This window comes from Bombina bombina, chromosome 6 (genome assembly GCF_027579735.1).
Source record: "Bombina bombina isolate aBomBom1 chromosome 6, aBomBom1.pri, whole genome shotgun sequence".
Taxonomy (NCBI): domain Eukaryota; kingdom Metazoa; phylum Chordata; class Amphibia; order Anura; family Bombinatoridae; genus Bombina; species Bombina bombina.
The window spans coordinates 878,098,905-878,121,027 of record NC_069504.1 but is presented as its reverse complement, the minus strand read 5'-3'; the positions used below and the strand labels follow the sequence as shown (position 1 = coordinate 878,121,027).

At 40.7% G+C, this 22,123-nt stretch overlaps 1 protein-coding gene across 1 annotated transcript in view; it reads right to left on the bottom strand.

Moving 5' to 3' along the window:
• The window catches only part of LRCH4 (leucine rich repeats and calponin homology domain containing 4), a 260,683-nt gene that overhangs the window by 89,610 nt on the left and 148,950 nt on the right, over positions 1 to 22,123 (bottom strand). The window contains exons 6-8 of the mRNA XM_053718358.1: positions 18,226 to 18,344; positions 4,720 to 4,816; positions 4,495 to 4,579 (exon numbers count right to left, since the gene is read on the bottom strand). Of these exons, the coding sequence (XP_053574333.1) occupies positions 4,495 to 4,579; positions 4,720 to 4,816; positions 18,226 to 18,344 (301 nt within the window). The remainder of the gene's footprint in view (positions 1 to 4,494; positions 4,580 to 4,719; positions 4,817 to 18,225; positions 18,345 to 22,123) is intronic.

Sequence of the window (22,123 nt, the reverse complement as noted above, 5' to 3'; positions counted from 1 at the left end):
CATTGAGAATCTTTGATAACCTGGACTCCGTCAGGTAAATCTTCATCTCTACAGAATCTATAAGTCCCCAGAAAAGGAAGCCTTGTGAGCGGTAACAGAGAACTCTTTTCCACGTTCACTTTCCACCCATGCGACCTCAAAAATGCTAGAACTATCTCTGTATGAGACTTTGCATTTTGAAAACTTGACGCTTGAATCAGAATGTCGTCTAGGTACGGAGCCACCGCTATGCCTCGTGGTCTTAGTACCGCCAGAAGTGAGCCCAGAACCTTTGTAAAAATTCTCGGGGCCGTAGCTAACCCGAAGGGAAGAGCTACAAACTGGTAATGCCTGTCTAGAAAGGCAAATCTTAGGTACCGATAATGATCTTTGTGAATCGGTATGTGAAGGTAGGCATCCTTTAAGTCCACTGTGGTCATATATTGACCCTCTTGGATCATGGGCAGGATGGTCCGAATGGTTTCCATCTTGAACGATGGAACCCTTAGGAATTTGTTTAAGATTTTTAAGTCTAAGATTGGTCTGAAGGTTCCCTCTTTTTTGGGAACCACAAATAGATTTGAGTAAAACCCTTGTCCTCGTTCCGTTCGCGGAACTGGGTGGATCACTCCCATCACTAAGAGGTCTTGTACACATTGTAGAAATGCCTCTTTCCTTACTAGGTTTGTTGATAACCTTGACAGATGAAACCTCCCTTGTGGAGGAGAAGTTTTGAAATCCAGAAGGTATCCCTGAGATATAATCTCCAACGTCCAGGGATCCTGTACATCTCTTGCCCAGGCCTGGGCGAAGAGAGAAAGTCTGCCCCCCACTAGATCCGTCTCCGGAGAGGGGGCCCTGTCTTCATGCTGTCTTAGGGGCGGAAGTAGGCTTTCTGGCCTGCTTGCCCTTGTTCCATGACTGGTTGCCTTTCCAACCCTGTCTGTAACGAGCAGTAGTTCCTTCCTGTTTTGGAGCGGAGGAAGTTGATGCTGCTCCTGCCTTGAAGTTACGAACGGCACGAAAATTAGACTGTTTGGCCTTTGATTTGGCCCTGTCCTGAGGAAGGGTGTGGCCCTTACCTCCCGTAATGTCAGCAATAATTTCCTTCAAGCCGGGCCCGAATAAGGTCTGCCCTTTGAAAGGAATGTTAAGTAGTTTAGACTTAGAAGTTACATCTGCTGACCAGGATTTAAGCCATAGCGCCCTGCACGCCTGTACGGCGAATCCGGAATTTTTAGCCGTAAGTTTGGTTAAATGCACTACAGCATCCGAAACAAACGCATTAGCCAGTTTAAGCGTTCTAACTTTGCTCAAAGTCTCATCCAATGGTGCTGTGCGAATCGCCTCTTCCAGAGACTCAAACCAGAATGCCGCTGCAGCCGTGACAGGCGCAATGCATGAAAGAGGCTGCAATATAAAACCTTGTTGAACAAACATTTTCTTAAGGTAACCCTCTAATTTTTTATCCATTGGATCTGAGAAAGCACAGCTATCCTCCACCGGGATAGTGGTACGCTTGGCTAAAGTAGAAACTGCTCCCTCCACCTTAGGGACCGTCTGCCATAAGTCTCGTGTGGTGGCGTCTATAGGGAACATTTTTCTAAATATAGGAGGAGGGGAAAAGGGCACACCGGGTCTATCCCACTCCTTACTAATAATTTCTGTAAGCCTTTTTGGTATAGGAAAAACGTCAGTACACACCGGTACCGCATAGTATCTATCCAACCTACATAATTTCTCTGGGATTGCCACCGTGTCGCAATCATTCAGAGCCGCTAACACCTCCCCTAGTAACACGCGGAGGTTCTCAAGCTTAAATTTAAAATTTTAAATTTCTGAATCCGGTCTCCCCGGATCAGAACCGTCACGGACAGAATGAAGCTCACCGTCCTCATGTTCTGCAAATTGTGACGCAGTATCGGACATGGCTCTCGTGTCATCAGAGCGCTCTGTCCTTAACCCAGAGCTTTCGCGCTTGCCTCTTAATTCGGGCATATTATATAATACTTCTTTCATAACATTAGCCATATCATGTAAAGTGATTTGTAAGGGCCTTGATGTACTTGGCGCCTCAATCTTACGCACCTCCCGAGCGGGAGACGCAGGTACTGACACGTGAGGAGAGTTAGACGGCATAACTTCCCCCTCGTTGTCTGGTGATAATTTCTTTATCGGTACAGATTGAATTTTATTCAAAGTAATATCAATACAATTGGTACACATATTTCTATTGGGCTCCACATCGGCTTTTGAACATAATGAACAAGCAGATTCCTCTGTATCAGACATGTTTAAACAGACTAGCAATGAAGCTAACAAGCTTGGAAATCACTTTCAATAAGTTTACAAGCAATATAAAAAACGCTGCAGCGCTTTTAAAAACACAGTTGAATAACAAAGAAAACTAATTCAGTTATAGTGAACAATTCTTAACGAGAAATGTATTAATTAGCAGAGGATTTCACCCATTAGCAAAAGGATGATTAACCCCTCAATACCCAAAAACGGATATCAAATTAAGATTTAACGCTTTTATCACAGATCTGCTGTGACTGATTACCTCCCTCAAAAACTTATTTTGAAGACCCCTGAGTTCTCTAGAGACGTCCTGGATCAAGGAGGAAGAAACAGGAAGACTGTGCTAGAATTTTAACTGTGCAACAAGGCGCTAAAACAAGGTCCCTCCCACTCATATTACAACAGTGGGAGACCTGATATAACGGTTTCTATGCAGAAAATAAGTTAGCCATGTGGAAAAAAATCATGCCCAAAAAGATTTATCACCAAAGTACCTCACAAAACGAATAACATGCCAGTAAACGTTTTAAAAACAACAATTTGAATGTCATGCAAAGTTATCACTAAGCCTGCTACCAGTCGCTTCCACTGCAGATAAGGCTTAAACATTATTTCAGTATTAACAGTATTTTCTCAGTCAAATTCAAGTCCCTAGAAAATAACTCAACTGCGCATACATTTATCAGCCTGATACCAGTCGCTACTACTGCATTTAAGGCTGTACTTACATCATGTGGGTAACAGCAGTATTTTCTTAGTCAATTCCATTCCCAGAAAATAATGTACTGCACATACCTCATTTGCGGGGGACCCCGCATGCTATTCCCCTCTTTCTGAAGTTACGCTACTCCTCAGAATGTCGAGAACAGACAGCGGATCTTAGTTACGTCTGCTAAGATCATAGAAAAACGCAGGCAGATTCTTCTCCAAATACTGCCTGAGATACAAAAAACGGCACACTCCGGTGTCATTTTAAAATAACAAACTTTTGATTGAAGAATAATTAAGTAAAAACTCCAACTCCTCTCGCGACCTCCTTCTTTGTTGAGGGTTGCAAGAGAATGACTGGGTATGACATGTGAGGGGAGGAGCTATATAGCAGCTCTGCTTGGGTGATCCTCTTGCAACTTCCTGTTGGGAAGGAGAATATATCCCATAAGTAATGGATGACCCGTGGACGAACACACTTAACAAGAGAAAGATAGATAATTCCTTTCTTACCCATTCCCCAGTTTTGCACAGCCAACATGGTTAAATCAATATACTTTTTACCTCTGTGATTTACCTTTTATCTAAGCCTCTGCAGACAACACCCTTATCTCAGGGCTATTTCTTTATTATCTATTGACTTGCATTTTAGTCAATTAGTGAAACAAATTAATGGGGAAGAAATATTTAGGGTGTACTGTCCCTTTAAAGTATCTTGCTCTGTGAAAGAAAGGTTACGCTTTAAACTGATCAAAATAAATAAAAAAAGGAATTAAACTTTCTACAATTCTGCCCTAGAAGCAGATTGCTCACTGTCAATGTAACTGTAAAAGGGAAGTACAAATTAAACTTTAAAGGGACATTCCAGCCAAAATTGGATGCATTTCAGTCTTGAATAGAAGCATTTTTGTAATATACATGTATTAGCACAAATGCTTCTAATAAAAGCTAGAGCTGCTTAATAAGTGTATTTCAGTATGCACCATGTACAAGCATTTGAAACACAGCACTTGCTCAGTGAGCCTAAGGTGCTTGTACTAACTGGCAATGTTAATTGCTGACATAGAAGCCCCACTGGTGCTCTGAGCAGCTGCAGTATTTCAATTATTGGTGCACTGAGAATATCTAGCTATGCTTCACATGCACGTGTCGAGACAAATGTTAACACTAAACCAGTGATAACTTTTACTAGAATGTCCCTTTAATGATTCAGACGGTAATTTTATTACAAAAGAATGTCCCTTTAAACATACTCTTCAGATTTTCTTCTCATTCTCATATATTCTATCATAACTGTTCCCCACGTTCTATCATATACAATCACAAGTGCATCTTGTTGACATTCTATATCAGACGGCAACTCAGGGGCTGGGCCTTCTAACCTTCAATGTACATGCAATTGTCTTTAGCATAGTTTACTTTGCAGTCAAACACAATGTCATAGCATAAAGAAGGCCATAGTTTGGCAGCGATAATTGCCGACTGCTGAGCAACAGGCATTCTTACCTCCATTCTGCTTTTCCCGTAGCTGCCGTGTATCTCTCCCCAGACCAGCTATTCTGAAGGAAAGATCTGAGAATTCATCTGCAGACTGAAAAACAACAAGGTTAGAGGTGTCCGCCCTTTGCTTGATGGTTTGTGAGGTTAGGATAGCACTGCTGCTGTTAGTCAATGTTGTATACAGGTCATATGTGATTACCGACTGAGGAAAATGGCTGATGGGACACTCACCTCATTGCCTGACCACCTCTTGCTTCCACTGTCCACACTGTTGAAGCCAGAATCAAGCCCTCCGTACGGCCGTGCAGAATAAATATCATCTGTGAGACTGACCAGACATGGAATGAAATGGAGCAGGATAGGGACATGACTGACGTGAAACAGGTTCATAGGGTAGTGATACAAGGGAAGCACATGTGTGACAATATAGCAGGATCACAGCCAACCTCACCATATACATCAGTTATGAAGACAATGAAAGAGCTTTTATCTAAAATAAATGTGCATAGCATATATCAGTAAATAAACATTGCATTTAAAAGTTTTAATATTAGTTAATGCTGCAATTGTGTTCGTAAAATGTACAATGTTTTGCAAATAAAGAGCAGTTCAGAGACACACCTCTTAAAACATTTTCTGTGGGCAACTTGGGACAGATATAAATGAGCTTCTAACAAGCTCTAGACAATCACTTTACAGAATGTTGCAGGGACAGATAAATTATACTTGGGTGCGAGGTGCTTTTGTCTGTTGAAACAGCCACCTATAAAAGAACATTTCAATACTGCAACTATAAAACAGCTATGTAACAAAACAAAAAAGTCAGCACAGAATTAAACTTCCCAGAGGGATGTGAGAGATTGGTTGTGTGACAAAACAATTAAAGCTGGGTTGTGCAACTAGCACTGCCGATTGGACCAGAGTTGAAAAACAACACTGCTCTAGAGCAGTGGTTTTAAAGTACAGGCCCTGGGGCCATTTGTGGCCCCCAAGATAGTTTCATATGGCCCTCCCTTGTTTAATAGATAAACCATTAAAAGGGACACTGAACCCAAATTTTCTCTTTCATGATTCAGATAGAGCAGGCAATTTTAATCAACTTTCTAATTTACTCCTATTATCATTTTTACTTCGTTCTCTTGCTATCTTTATTTGGAAAAAAAGGCATCTTAGCTTTTTTCTTGGTTCAGAACTCTTATTGGTGGATAAATGTATCCACCAATCAGCAAGGACAACCCAGGTTGTTTACCAAAAATGGGCCGGCATCTAAACTTACATTCTTGCATTTCAAATAAAGATACTAAGAGAATAAAGAAAATTTGATAATAGGAGTAAATGAGAAAGTTGCTTAAAATTTCATGCTCTATCTGAATCACGAAATATAAAATTTGGGTTCAGTGTCCCTTAATTTAGGCTGTCAATTTTTTTTAGGGTTCTAAGAAGTGTAACTAGTTAAAGTTCTATATAGGCACTAACAAGATAAATATAAATACAAGCGTCCAATGTATACTCCCACAATGCACTGCTTGGATAAATGTCACTTTTAACATTTGTTATACAGTTCCAGAAAGATCACTTCACTTGGCATTTACAAAATAAATGTAGACAATTGTGTAAGTCTGTTGTGGGCTACAACTCCTACCATGCACTACTACTTGGGTAAATGTCACTTCCAGTTCCTAGTATATCTAGCACTTACTCAGTTCAAGCGGCCCCCATGGGCAAAGAACACTTGGTCCTGTGGCCCCCAGATACATTGAGTTTGATACCCCTGCGCTAGAGGTAGTACAAATGCTACAATATTCAGAATTAAATTACAGAAAAAGCAGGCAAACTAAGTAATCAAAATGTATTCTAGTTTTTGAATTTTACATAATTAGAAATATACTCAAAAAGTAAAATTTACTGTAAAATGTTTATTTCATAAATAAACTCTACTGCAAATGTTTCTATTGTGTATATAGAAGAGCAGCCCTTAAACATTTAAAAAAATATTTTGTATCCTTTGAAGAGAAAACCTAGATAGGGTAAGTAGCAGTCATGCACTACAGGGAAGCTAGCAGCTAATTGGTGGCTAGACATATATGCAGGGCCGCCACTAGAAATTTTGGGGCCCCTGACTTAACCTTTAATCAGCCCCCCCCCTTTGACATGTGCAATTTTTGACCAAGTGACTAAAACTTATATGCACTTTATTCTTAAGTGTAGTCAAACTTGGAAATGTTGTAAAGGTAGTAACACACAAACACAGAAATACACAGACGCCCTCATACACTGAAACACACACTCACACATAAGGATTCACATATAGACACTCTAGCAGACACGCAAAGAAACACACTCAGACACAGACATCCACACAGACACTCTGCACTTCTTACATTGACCTGACAAGTAATGAGGTAGACTACAGTTTTGTCAAAAAAGGAGATTTACAAGACAAAGTATGGAGTTCTGATTAAGGAAGATGCCAACTATATGATGACAACAGCACTACACAATAATTTAAAGGTTAAGTAGTGGATTGGTGACTTCCGGAAAGGTCTCAGTCTCAAAGACGGTAGGAAGATGTGAATAATCAGTAGTAAGGTCAAATGTTCTAAAAAGGAACAGACAATGGACACACACACACAAACTTGCACATACACCCAAGGAAACACCGATAGACTCAGAAAACACACAAAGACACACACACAGACACCCACAGAAAACACACAAAGACATACACACACACAACCACAGAAAACACAGACATACATACACACACCCTCACAGAGACATCAAAGAAAACACACAGACATATACACACTCTCACAGAGACACCCACAGAAAAAACAGAATTTATGTTTACCTGATAAATTTCTTTCTCCAACGGTGTGTCCGGTCCACGGCGTCATCCTTACTTGTGGGATATTCTCTTCCCCAACAGGAAATGGCAAAGAGCCCAGCAAAGCTGGTCACATGATCCCTCCTAGGCTCCGCCTACCCCAGTCATTCGACCGACGTTAAGGAGGAATAATAGCATAGGAGAAACCATATGGTACCGTGGTGACTGTAGTTAAAGAAAATAAATTATCAGACCTGATTAAAAAACCAGGGCGGGCCGTGGACCGGACACACCGTTGGAGAAAGAAATTTATCAGGTAAACATAAATTCTGTTTTCTCCAACATAGGTGTGTCCGGTCCACGGCGTCATCCTTACTTGTGGGAACCAATACCAAAGCTTTAGGACACGGATGAAGGGAGGGAGCAAATCAGGTCACCTAAATGGAAGGCACCACGGCTTGCAAAACCTTTCTCCCAAAAATAGCCTCAGAAGAAGCAAAAGTATCAAACTTGTAAAATTTGGTAAAAGTGTGCAGTGAAGACCAAGTCGCTGCCCTACATATCTGATCAACAGAAGCCTCGTTCTTGAAGGCCCATGTGGAAGCCACAGCCCTAGTGGAATGAGCTGTGATTCTTTCGGGAGGCTGCCGTCCGGCAGTCTCGTAAGCCAATCTGATGATGCTTTTAATCCAAAAAGAGAGAGAGGTAGAAGTTGCTTTTTGACCTCTCCTTTTACCTGAATAAACAACAAACAAGGAAGATGTTTGTCTAAAATCCTTTGTAGCATCTAAATAGAATTTTAGAGCGCGAACAACATCCAAATTGTGCAACAAGCGTTCCTTCTTTGAAACTGGTTTCGGACACAGAGAAGGTACGATAATCTCCTGGTTAATGTTTTTGTTAGAAACAACTTTTGGAAGAAAACCAGGTTTAGTACGTAAAACCACCTTATCTGCATGGAACACCAGATAAGGAGGAGAACACTGCAGAGCAGATAATTCTGAAACTCTTCTAGCAGAAGAAATTGCAACTAAAAACAAAACTTTCCAAGATAATAACTTAATATCAACGGAATGTAAGGGTTCAAACGGAACCCCCTGAAGAACTGAAAGAACTAAATTGAGACTCCAAGGAGGAGTCAAAGGTTTGTAAACAGGCTTGATTCTAACCAGAGCCTGAACAAAGGCTTGAACATCTGGCACAGCTGCCAGTTTTTTGTGAAGTAACACCGACAAGGCAGAAATCTGTCCCTTCAGGGAACTTGCCGATAATCCTTTTTCCAATCCTTCTTGAAGGAAGGATAGAATCCTAGGAATCTTAACCTTGTCCCAAGGGAATCCTTTAGATTCACACCAACAGATATATTTTTTCCAAATTTTGTGGTAAATCTTTCTAGTTACAGGCTTTCTGGCCTGAACAAGAGTATCGATAACAGAATCTGAGAAACCTCGCTTCGATAAAATCAAGCGTTCAATCTCCAAGCAGTCAGCTGGAGTGAAACCAGATTCGGATGTTCGAACGGACCCTGAACAAGAAGGTCTCGTCTCAAAGGTAGCTTCCAAGGTGGAGCCGATGACATATTCACCAGATCTGCATACCAAGTCCTGCGTGGCCACGCAGGAGCTATCAAGATCACCGACGCCCTCTCCTGATTGATCCTGGCTACCAGCCTGGGGATGAGAGGAAACGGCGGGAACACATAAGCTAGTTTGAAGGTCCAAGGTGCTACTAGTGCATCCACTAGAGCCGCCTTGGGATCCCTGGATCTGGACCCGTAGCAAGGAACTTTGAAGTTCTGACGAGAGGCCATCAGATCCATGTCTGGAATGCCCCATAGTTGAGTGACTTGGGCAAAGATTTCCGGATGGAGTTCCCACTCCCCCGGATGCAATGTCTGACGACTCAGAAAATCCGCTTCCCAATTTTCCACTCCCGGGATGTGGATAGCAGACAGGTGGCAGGAGTGAGACTCCGCCCATAGAATAATCTTGGTCACTTCTTCCATCGCTAGGGAACTCCTTGTTCCCCCCTGATGGTTGATGTACGCAACAGTCGTCATGTTGTCTGATTGAAACCGTATGAACTTGGTCCTCGCTAGCTGAGGCCAAGCCTTGAGAGCATTGAATATCGCTCTCAGTTCCAGAATATTTATCGGTAGAAGAGATTCTTCCCGAGACCAAAGACCCTGAGCTTTCAGGGATCCCCAGACCGCGCCCCAGCCCATCAGACTGGCGTCGGTCGTGACAATGACCCACTCTGGTCTGCGGAATGTCATCCCTCGTGACAGGTTGTCCAGGGACAGCCACCAACGGAGTGAGTCTCTGGTCCTCTGATTTACTAGTATCTTTGGGGACAAGTCTGTATAGTCCCCATTCCACTGACTGAGCATGCACAGTTGTAATGGTCTTAGATGAATGCGCGCAAAAGGAACTATGTCCATTGCCGCTACCATCAACCCGATCACTTCCATGCACTGAGCTACGGAAGGAAGAGGAACGGAATGAAGTATTCGACAAGAGTCCAGAAGTTTTGTCTTTCTGGCCTCTGTTAGAAAAATCCTCATTTCTGAGGAGTCTATAATTGTTCCCAAGAAGGGAACCCTTGTTGACGGGGATAGAGAACTCTTTTCCACGTTCACTTTCCAGCCGTGCGATCTGAGAAAGGCCAGGACGATGTCCGTGTGAGCCTTTGCTCGAGGGAGGGACGACGCTTGAATCAGAATGTCGTCCAGGTAAGGTACTACTGCAATGCCCCTTGGTCTTAGCACAGCTAGAAGGGACCCTAGTACCTTTGTGAAAATCCTTGGAGCAGTGGCTAATCCGAAAGGAAGCGCCACGAACTGGTAATGTTTGTCCAGGAATGCAAACCTTAGGAACCGATGATGTTCCTTGTGGATAGGAATATGTAGATACGCATCCTTTAAATCCACCGTGGTCATGAATTGACCTTCCTGGATGGAAGGAAGGATAGTTCGAATGGTTTCCATCTTGAACGATGGGACCTTGAGAAATTTGTTTAAGATCTTGAGATCTAGGATTGGTCTGAACGTTCCCTCTTTTTTGGGAACTATGAACAGATTGGAGTAGAACCCCATCCCTTGTTCTCTCAATGGAACAGGATGAATCACTCCCATTTTTAACAGGTCTTCTACACAATGTAAGAACGCCTGTCTTTTTATGTGGTCTGAAGACAACTGAGACCTGTGGAACCTCCCCCTTGGGGGAAGTCCCTTGAATTCCAGAAGATAACCCTGGGAGACTATTTCTAGCGCCCAAGGATCCAGAACATCTCTTGCCCAAGCCTGAGCAAAGAGAGAGAGTCTGCCCCCCACCAGATCCGGTCCCGGATCGGGGGCCGATATTTCATGCTGTCTTGGTAGCAGTGGCAGGTTTCTTGGCCTGCTTTCCCTTGTTCCAGCCTTGCATTGGTCTCCAAGCTGGCTTGGCCTGAGAAGTATTACCCTCTTGCTTAGAGGACGTAGCACCTTGGGCTGGTCCGTTTTTACGAAAGGGACGAAAATTAGGTCTATTTTTTGCCTTGAAAGGCCGATCCTGAGGAAGGGCATGGCCCTTACCCCCAGTGATATCAGAGATAATCTCTTTCAAGTCAGGACCAAACAGCGTTTTCCCCTTGAAAGGAATGTTTAGTAGCTTGTTCTTGGAAGACGCATCAGCCGACCAAGATTTCAACCAAAGCGCTCTGCGCGCCACAATAGCAAACCCAGAATTCTTAGCCGCTAACTTAGCCAATTGCAAAGAGGCGTCTAGAGTGAAAGAATTAGCCAATTTGAGAGCATTGACTCTGTCCATAATCTCCTCATAAGGAGGAGAGTCACTATCGAGCACCTTAATCAGTTCATCAAACCAGAAATATGCGGCTGTAGTGACAGGGACAATGCATGAAATGGGTTGTAGAAGGTAACCCTGCTGAACAAACATCTTTTTAAGCAAACCTTCTAATTTTTTATCCATAGGATCTTTGAAAGCACAACTATCCTCTATGGGAATAGTGGTGCGTTTGTTTAAAGTAGAAACCGCTCCCTCGACCTTGGGGACTGACTGCCATAAGTCCTTTCTGGGGTCGACCATAGGAAACAATTTTTTAAATATGGGGGGAGGGACGAAAGGAATACCGGGCCTTTCCCATTCTTTATTAACAATGTCCGCCACCCGCTTGGGTATAGGAAAAGCTTCTGGGAGCCCCGGCACCTCTAGGAACTTGTCCATTTTACATAGTTTCTCTGGGATGACCAAATTTTCACAATCATCCAGAGTGGATAATACCTCCTTAAGCAAAATGCGGAGATGTTCCAATTTAAATTTAAAAGTAATCACATCAGATTCAGCCTGCTGAGAAATGTTCCCTAAATCAGTAATTTCTCCCTCAGACAAAACCTCCCTGGCCCCCTCAGATTGGGTTAGGGGCCCTTTAGAGATATTAATATCAGCGTCGTCATGCTCTTCAGTAACTAAAACAGAGCATCCACGCTTACGCTGACAAGGGTTCATTTTGGCTAAAATGTTTTTGACAGAATTATCCATTACAGCCGTTAATTGTTGCATAGTAAGGAGTATTGGCGCGCTAGATGTACTAGGGGCCTCCTGAGTGGGCAAGACTCGTGTAGACGAAGGAGGGAATGATGCAGTACCATGCTTACTCCCCTCACTTGAGGAATCATCTTGGGCATCATTGTCATTATCACATAAATCACATTTATTTAAATGAATAGGAATTCTGGCTTCCCCACATTCAGAACACAGTCTATCTGGTAGTTCAGACATGTTAAACAGGCATAAACTTGATAAGAAAGTACAAAAAACGTTTTGAAATAAAACCGTTACTGTCACTTTAAATTTTAAACTGAACACACTTTATTACTGCAATTGCGAAAAAACATGAAGGAATTGTTCAAAATTCACCAAACTTTCACCACAGTGTCTTAAAGCCTTGAAAATATTGCACACCAATTTTGGAAGCTTTAACCCTTAAAATAACGGAACCGGAGCCGTTTTAAGCTTTAACCCCTTTACAGTCCCTGGTATCTGCTTTGCTGAGACCCAACCAAACCCAAAGGGGAATACGATACCAAATGACGCCTTCAGAAGTCTTTTATAAGTATCAGAGCTCCTCTCACATGCGACTGCATGCCATGCCTCTCAAAAACAAGTGCGCAACACCGGCGCGAAAATGAGACTCTGCCTATGCTTTGGGAAAGCCCCTAAAGAATAAGGTGTCTAAAACAGTGGCTGCCGATATTATTATATCAAAATACCCAGAATAAATGATTCCTCAAGGCTAAATAAGTGTTAATATCAATCGATTTAGCCCAAAAAATGTCTACAGTCTAAATAAGCCCTTGTGAAGCCCTTATTTACAATCGTAATAAACATGGCTTACCGGATCCCATAGGGAAAATGACAGCTTCCAGCATTACATCGTCTTGTTAGAATGTGTCATACCTCAAGCAGCAAAGGACTGCAAACTGTTCCCCCAACTGAAGTTAATTGCTCTCAACAGTCCTGTGTGGAACAGCCATGGATTTTAGTTACGGTTGCTAAAATCATTTTCCTCATACAAACAGAATTCTTCATCTCTTTTCTGTTTCTGAGTAAATAGTACGTACCAGCACTATTTGAAAATAACAAACTCTTGATTGAATAATGAAAAACTACAGTTAAACACTAAAAAACTCTAAGCCATCTCCGTGGAGATGTTGCCTGTACAACGGCAAAGAGAATGACTGGGGTAGGCGGAGCCTAGGAGGGATCATGTGACCAGCTTTGCTGGGCTCTTTGCCATTTCCTGTTGGGGAAGAGAATATCCCACAAGTAAGGATGACGCCGTGGACCGGACACACCTATGTTGGAGAAATACAGACATAAGCACACACCCTCAGAGACATCCACAGAAAACACACAAATACATACATACACACCCTCAAAGAGACACCCATAGAAAAAGCACAAAGACATACACACCCACCCTCACAGACATCCACAGAAAATGCACAAAGACATACACACCCACCCTCACAGAGAGACCCACAGAAAAAAAATACATACACACTTAGAGACACAAACAAAAGCACAAAGACAAACACAGACACCCACAGGAGGTAACATTTCTGCACATTGCATCCCCTAAATCAACAGTGTGTGACATGCATGAGAAAAAAATGTTGCAGAAATTAACAGATCACGTTTTAAAGAATCATATTTGTAAATGTGCAAACAAAAATAATTCTGTGAATTCAAAATTGTACATTAATGATCTGGGTAGATGGCTAGATGAAGAAAAGTACTTTTTGAAAGGTTGACATATGTTTGTTTTTCCCCAACCAAGAGCACCACTTCAAATATGATGTACAAATGTTCCCATCTGTCAGCTGTACTTATGGATTTTGAAAATGCTGTACTCTATATGGTCTTGGTGGAACCATAAGCTGTGGTACACAGTCTCATACCATTAGATCTGGTTAAATTCAGGATTTAGACTTGTTTGTATGTATTTCAAAATTAAGTCAGCTGTAGTGTAAACTGAACAGTGTTAATTTAACCTGTATCATTTCCAACAGTGAGCAATCTTAGTCTAACAGTATAACATTTTATGTAGACGTAAAATGCAGTCTTGCACCTGGAAAGTCCTTGCATAAAGGGGCAGTAAACTGGAATGTAATTATATATATATATATATATATTTATTATTTTATTTTTTAATTAAAAAAAACAACATGGCTTTAAATATAGAATTTCTACAGCATTGTCAAATAATCATAAATACACTGCTTTATAATGCAAAAAATAAAAGTGTTTTATTGACCCCTGGCCCCACCATACAACTACTACCACACTGAAGTTACAATCCAAAATTGCACAAATAAATAAAAAACATTTACTAAGTAAGTCCTACTTATTCTGCAAATAAAGTGATCTGCCATCTGACTCAGGCACACACTGTACAAACTGAAGTGCCAAGTCTGTCTCACACTGTGCATAGTGGTTTAGTGCACACTCAGAAATCCTCTCAAATGCTAATGCTTTACTCCTTGTAATGACATTTCCCACACTCAATAGCACTCTGATGTAGTACCCTCTGGTGGCTGACAAAATAAAAAAAAATAGTTCTTGCCTCATGGGGTGCCCTGGCCCATTGGGCCCCTGACAGGAGTCACCCCTGTCACCCCCTGATGGCGGCCCTGCATATATGCCTCTTGTTATTGGCTCTTCATATGTGTGGCGCCTACTATTCAACAAATGATGCCAAGAATATGAAGCAAAATTTGATAACAAATAAATTGGAAAGTTGCTTAAAACTGTCCCTTTAAAAATGCTTTTATGTATAAATTGTACTTTGGCTCCCATTTCCTAGAGAGGCTAAAAAGCAAGATTATCCTAATGTTTATAAAATGCTGCAAATTGCTTAAACCTGCTATTTGATTCACAGCATTTGTAGGCTACAGAATTTGCTTTTCAGTTAACTAGGGAGCGTGGGACAAGCAGTTTTTACACACAAACAAATGCAGGGCTTAATGCCCTTTTAAATTTAAAGTGAATCTAACAGGAAGTACATGTTTGAGTACAACTAATACCTAGGAATTTATTGCTCACTAATAAGGGTGTTCTGGTAAGAGGGCGAACTTTGGAAAAGAGCGAACCATGTCACTTCCTGTGACGTTACATCAGCTGTTATACAAATTTTGGACCTAATGCGCACGTGTGCCAGCGTCATCACATACCTGACTGCATACGTCACTGGGAATATATTTAGAGCTGTGAAATTCAAGAACCCTTTCTAGAGCGCATGAGTGGGATTTTGCATCACAAATGGTGCACTCATGGAAAGCTGTTTATTTGGCACCCCAGCAATATTCAGAACTCCGCCCCCCACTGCAACTACTCCCATTAATAAAACTACTCTAAAGATGAGTCTCCGTGCTCTTGTATGAAACACAATGACATTGAAGGGAGAAAACATTTGTTGCAGCAGTAAATCTATTGGTTGATTAACAAAGAGAACAGCTGTTTGTCATGCACGAGCACGGAGACTCCACTTTAGAGTAGTATTAGTAGTAATTAGAGTAGTTGCAGTGAGGGGCGGAGTTCCGAATATTGCTGAGGAGCCGAATAAACAGCTTTCCATGAGCACACCATTTGTGATATAAAATCCCACGCATGCGCTCTAGAAAGGGTTCCGTAATTTCACAGCTCTAAATATTTTACCAGTGACGTATGCAGCCAGGTATGTGATGACGCTGGCATGCATGCGCATTAGGTCCAAAATTTGTGAAACAGCTGATGTAACATCACAGGAAGTGACATGGTTCGCTCTTTTCCAAAGTTCGCCCTCTTACCAGAACAAGGGCAACACTGGATTTGTTTTTTAAATTAGAAACACATCGCGGCACCAGAACACCTTGCGATATTGTGTATATATATATATATATATATATATATATATATATATATATATATATATATATACACACACACACACACACATATACATATACACACACTCACACATATGAATTTTTGAGTCTGCTTCCCCTTTCAACTGAAAAGGCTAAGGAGGCATTTTATAGCTAATGTTTCTATACAAATCAGAAAACTAAAAACATAAGCTTTTCTATATTATGTATAGTTTTAAATAAAAAAGAAAAGAATAGATGGTCCCTGTTAATTAGACCAAACCACTGAGCAGGGGTTAGAGGCAGGGCAGGAACCTTTTGTCATCTGTGGTGATTTATAAGTCTACAAAAAGCAGAAAGGTTCACCCATTGAATGCCCTGTGAACATAAATTTACTTCTATGCATTTTAATCAGACTATTAGAATAATACAAAGTGTCTCACATGAATCATGTACGAAGTGTTATCTATAAAACTACAGAAATTTCCCTGACACTTAAAGGGATCTGTCACTTCTGTTATTCTTTGTTTGATTCAAGACCATTACACCAGACATGAGCAGAACTACATTATTTGAAAATATAGACATCTTCTCTGGGGCACATCATGGTAATCATTTTGTAACGGATTAAAAAGAATCAAACGCTGTATCACAATTCAGAATTATGCAGTTAATTTCACCAATCAGGCTATATAATAGTATCATCAGAAAAAAGGGAAATTTAATTAAACCAATATTAAGTGCAACATATCAATTGTTAAGTTTTGTATAAAGCTAAAAACCCTTATACAAGACAAATATATTCTGAAGACTGACAATATCTGCAACAGCATGGGGCTGTAGTGGTATTTTAAAGGACACTGTACCCAAAAATTTAATTTCGTGATTCAGATTGAGCATGAAATTTTATGCAAATTTCGAATTTACTCCTATTATCAATTTTTCTTCATTCTCTTAGTATCTTTATTTAAAATGCAAGAATGTAAGTTTAGATGCCGGCCCATTTTTGGTGAACAACCTGGGTTGTCCTTGCCGATTGGTGGATAAATTCATCCACCAATAAAAAAAGTGCTGTCCAGAGTGCTGAAACCAAAAAAAAAAAAGCTTAGATGCCTTCTTTTTCAAATAATGATAGCAAGAGAACGAAGAAAAATTGATAACATGAGTAAATTAGAAAGTTGCTTAAATTGCATGCTCTTTCTGAATTACAAATGAACAAATTTGGGTTCAGTGTCCCTTTAATGAACTTAGCAATAAATAAGCAGAGCTACATCATGTTAAGGGTTTCATTAGTATCAGCGGATGTAAAGCATTATTAAACTGTCAGAGAGTAAAAGCAAAACCGGAGCAACGTAAATGTGGGAGGAGCAGATATATTAATACATTTTTCTGTGACAGCTTTGTATAAACAGACAGTGAAAAGATGTTTGCATGACTGTGTGTTACCGTCATCATCACCTTTATTTGTAATATGCCATCATATTCCACATCACTTGCAACCTTAGCATTTGAGATCACAAGCCCTATAGATTGCCATGTGTAAAGGCGGCACACATCAGACAGCAAATCACAGGCAACCTCTACCCCTTAATCATTCAGAAAATTATCAATTGTAAAAAAAAATGCAAGGATATAACGCACTTTTTTTTAAAAAAAAAAAAAATTCTTTAGCCAAAATAACCTAACTGAAAATTGTACTTTTTTCAAAACCCTGCACCCCCTATAAGCTTTGAGGAATTCAGAACTCTTGCCTTCTACATGCTGGAGAGTGATTGCTGATATGTGCAGCTTATTTAGACCTGTCCCAAATTGGCCACTGCTATTTTCAAGAGGTGTGGCCTTTGAATACAAAACTCTGCAACTTTTTCTAAGTAAATAGCAATGCATTTAATAATTTAATGCAGATAATGTTCCGATACATATAAAGAAAAACTAAAATAAGACATATGAAGTAATAGAATAATGGGTACATTTCATGGCTATCAGCCATTTCTCATCATCATCATTTGTGTAAGGCAAGCAACTCGGAAATTACTAGAAAAAGACAAAGGATTTATACATATAAATTTACTTAAGGGGACATGAAAACCATTTTTTTTCTCTTTTAGGGTTTAGATGGAGAATAGAATTTTTTTTAAAAAAGCTTCCAATTTACATCTGTTATCAAATTTGCTTCATTCTCATGTTATTCTTTGTTGAAGAGATATCTAGCTATGTAGTGTGCACATGTATGGTGCACTACATACAGTAAAAGGAAATAGTGCTGCCATCTAGTGCTCTTGCTCATGTATAACATTGTTGCAAAACTGCTGCTACATAGCGATGGAGACGTGCACACGCCTGACCATACCTTCCTACTTTTCAACAAAGGATAACAAGAAAACAAAGACAAAATGATTATAGAAGTACATTTGAAAGTGCATGTTCTATCGGAATCATGTAAGAAAGGGAAAAAAAAGAAAAAAAAGTTTTGTCTCTTAAAGATGTAAAACTTTCAACTTACCATGTAGTAAAGCTTGTAGGACGGCTGAGCTTCTCAAACCCTCCCAGGTCTGACATAGGTTTACTACAAGCTTCAATGTTCAGGTACTTGAAAATGTGAACTTTTCCTTTTAGACAGATCTAAAGAATGAAGTTATTTGTTAATACAAACACAAGAGACCAGCGGACATCATTTCCCCAGAAACCAAAATCCTCTACTCATGGAATAAATCATTTATAGCGTGTTGACAAAGAGGTTGCCCAACGCTCCAAAGAGTGGGACAGATGAGGGATTTCTGTTTCTGTACACCCCTTATCCCAAGACAACACACAGATGAGATCTGAGAGCTATGGTGTTTGTTGTGATATTATAATATATAATGCTTTCTTCCTAGTTTGTGCTCTGACTTGTAAATGTATATAATTGTTGCAAAGAAGCAGGGGCGGGGACAGTGTTGTTGGAGTGAGGAACCAGGAAATAAAGTGTGTAGTTAGTTGCTGTATAAATGGACTCTGTGTCAGATAGATTTCTAAACCACCTGGATTTACAAACACTACATTTTGGCGACGAGGACTATGTTTGAACCCTATTGCTTTGTCTCAGCAAACAGTGAGTAACCTGCTGCAACACACACAAGAATGGCTGCATGTAATGAATACAACTTCCCTGTGTTTGATTCTGATGCAAAACTAAGCTCAGTAAACACTACAAGAGCCACTCCAATGTAAGGGCTCTGAAAGGACATTAGCACCATACCTGCTAATAACCCCAGGTCATGAAGCAGTCCGTTCTTCTAGCTCTCAATAAAAAAAATAGTAATCCGATTTTAATAAAATGTTTACAGAAGGGGTGTGTCTGGGTGGCAGCCATGATTGGCTGAAATACCAGTCTGACTATTAGAATTGGAAATATTTAGTATCTAACCCTGGAAGTGCTTTATGAGACTTTATAAGAGTCTGCTATGTTAGAAGGTAGTAATATTATTATACTTCTTCCACTCCTCTGCTCGTCTGGACTGTTGGATCTTCGGTGTCAGCCTTATCCAGCACCCCAGGTAGTGCAGTCAGCTATTGTCTGATACTTTATATGTCTGAGAAATGGCATCAAGCATTTGAGGAGGAAGTTTACTGTGGTAGTCAAGTCATATTTGCACTGTAAAGATAACGTTGACTGACTGTTGTAACCAATACATTTAAAGGGACATGAAACCCAACATTTTTCTTTCATGAATCATACAGATAACACAAATTTAAAAAAATAAGTTTCCAATTTACTTCTATTATCAAATTTTGCTTCATTCTTATGTTATTCTTTGTTGACGAGATATCTAGATAGGTAGCGTGCACATGTCTGGAGCACTACATGACAGGAAATAGAGTTGGCTAATATCCAACATTCTTGCAAAACTGTTGCCATATAGTGCTACAGACATGTGCACACTCTTGATCTTATTGTCCTGTTTTTCAACAAAGGATAACAATAAAACTAAGAAAACAATAATAGAAGTACATTGGGAAGTTGTTTTCAAATGAATCATAACAGAATAATTTGGGGTTTTAAGTCCCTTTGAAATGCCAGGCTAAATCCTCCAAGGTTGGTTGGGGTTAGCTATGGGGCGGTATTTTAATTGTAAAATGCTTTGCTAAGCAGACAATACGCACCTCTCCGTGCTCAGCTAGACCATGTTTTGCATAAAGACCCGTGTGATGAATTGTGAACTTCCTGCATACTATAATAGCCTAGGGAGTCTGTATCACTTTCAGGCTCTAAGATTTTTTCAACCCCCTGCAGCTTTCAGAAATTCTCTATTTTCAAAGGAATATTAAACCACTTAGTTTTGTGTAAAAACTGTACATGCCCAACACTCCCAAGAGAGGCCAAAAACAAAATTTATGCTTACCGGATAAATTCCTTTCCGGATTTGGTGAGTCCACGACGTCCTCAATTACTGTTGGGAATATAACTCCTGGCCAGCAGGAGAAGGCAAAGAGCACCACAGCAAAGCTGTTAAGCATCACTTCCCTTCCCACAAACCCCAGTCATTCGACCGAAGGGAAATGGAAAAAGGAATAATACAAAAAGTGTAAAGGTGCCTGACGTTTAGTCAAAATAACGGTCTTAAAAAAAGGGTGGGGTCATGCACTCACCTTACCAGGGAATAAATACATTTATCAGGTAATCATACATTTATTTTTCTTTCCTAAGATATGGTGAGTCCACAACGTCCTAAATTACAGTTGGGAACCAAGCTAGAGCACACATATGACTAGAGAGGGAGAACAAGACAGGCAGACCTAAACAGAAGGCACCACCGTTTGAAGAACCTTTCTCCCAAAAGAAACCTCAGCTGAGGCAAAAGTATCAAAACTGTAAAACGTAAAAAAGAATGCAGAGAAGACCAAGTTGCAGTCTTGCAACTCTGGTCTACAGAAGTCTCATTGTTGAAGGCCCAAGAAGAGGAAACAGCCCTTGTGGAATGAGCTGTAATTCTCTCAGGAGACTGCTGACCAGCAGACTCATAAGCAAAACTAATTATATTTCTCAACCATAAAGAAATAGAAGTCGTAGACCCTTACGTTTCCTGAGAAACAAACAGGGCAGAGGACTGGCGAAAATCCTTAGTTGCCTGTAGGCAGAATTTCAGCACGCACAACATCCAGGTTGTGCAACAAACGTTCCTTATGAGAAGAAGGATTAGGACAAAGAGAAGGAACAATAATTTCCTGATTAATATTTCTATCTGAAACCGCTTTAGGGAGAAAAACCCAACTTCGTACGAAGAACCGCCTTATCAGCATGAAAGATGAGGCAAATCACACTGCAAAGCCGAGAGTTCAGAAACTCTCAGAGCAGAAGGGACAGCAAAAAGCAACAAAAAAAAACTTTCAAGATAATAACTTAATATCTATGAAATGCAAAGGCAAACGGAGCCTACTGCAAAACCTTACGAACAAGGTTAAGGCTCCAAGAAGGAGCAGCAGACAAACACAGTCCTGTGTCTGACCAGGGCCTGACAAAAGGATAGAACATCTGGCACATCCGCCAGACATTTGAGTAACAAAAAGATAACCCTTCTCCAGACCTTCCTGTAGAAAAGACAAAATCCTAGGAATCCTAACCCTACTCCAAGAGAAGCCCTTGGATTCACACCAAAAAAAGGTATTAACGCCATACCTTATGGAAAATCTTTCTAGTAACAGGCTTGCAAGCCTGAAACATGTTCTCAATGACCGAGCCCCGCTTATACAGAATTACGTTTTCAATCTCCAAGCAGACAGCGACAGAAACGAGATTTGGATGAAGGAAAGGAGCCCGAGTTAGAAGGTCCTTCCTCAGGGACAACCTCCAAGAAATGACATCTCCACTAGGTGTGCATACCAGATCCTGTTAGACCATGCAGGAACTATTAAAATTACTGATGCTCTCTCCCATTTGAGCTAAGCAATGACTCGTGAAAGGAGAGCAAACTGAGGAAACAGGTATGACAGATTGAAAACCCAAGGAAAAGCCACAAAATCTATCAGGGCAGCCTGCTAATCTCGTGACCTTTAAACATACCTTGGAAGCTTGCCATCTGATCCAACTCCAACACCCCCCATTTGAGGGTTAACCTGAAGAACACCTCTGGGAGGAGCGCTCACTCTCTAGAATGAAATGTGACTGCTCAAGAAGTCCGCTCCCAGTACCCACTCCTGGAAGTGGATAGTAGATAGACAGCAATTGTGAGCGTCCGCCCACTAAACAATCCACGCCACCTCCATCATGGTTAAGGAACTCTAAGTTCCTCCCAAGTGGTTGATGTACCCACTAAGGTGTAACCACTAAAGGTGAAACTATCAAACTAGAACCTGATAACCTAGGCTAAAGACGACTGAGGCCAAGTCATCAGAGCATTGCAGATCACTCTCAACTCCAAGAT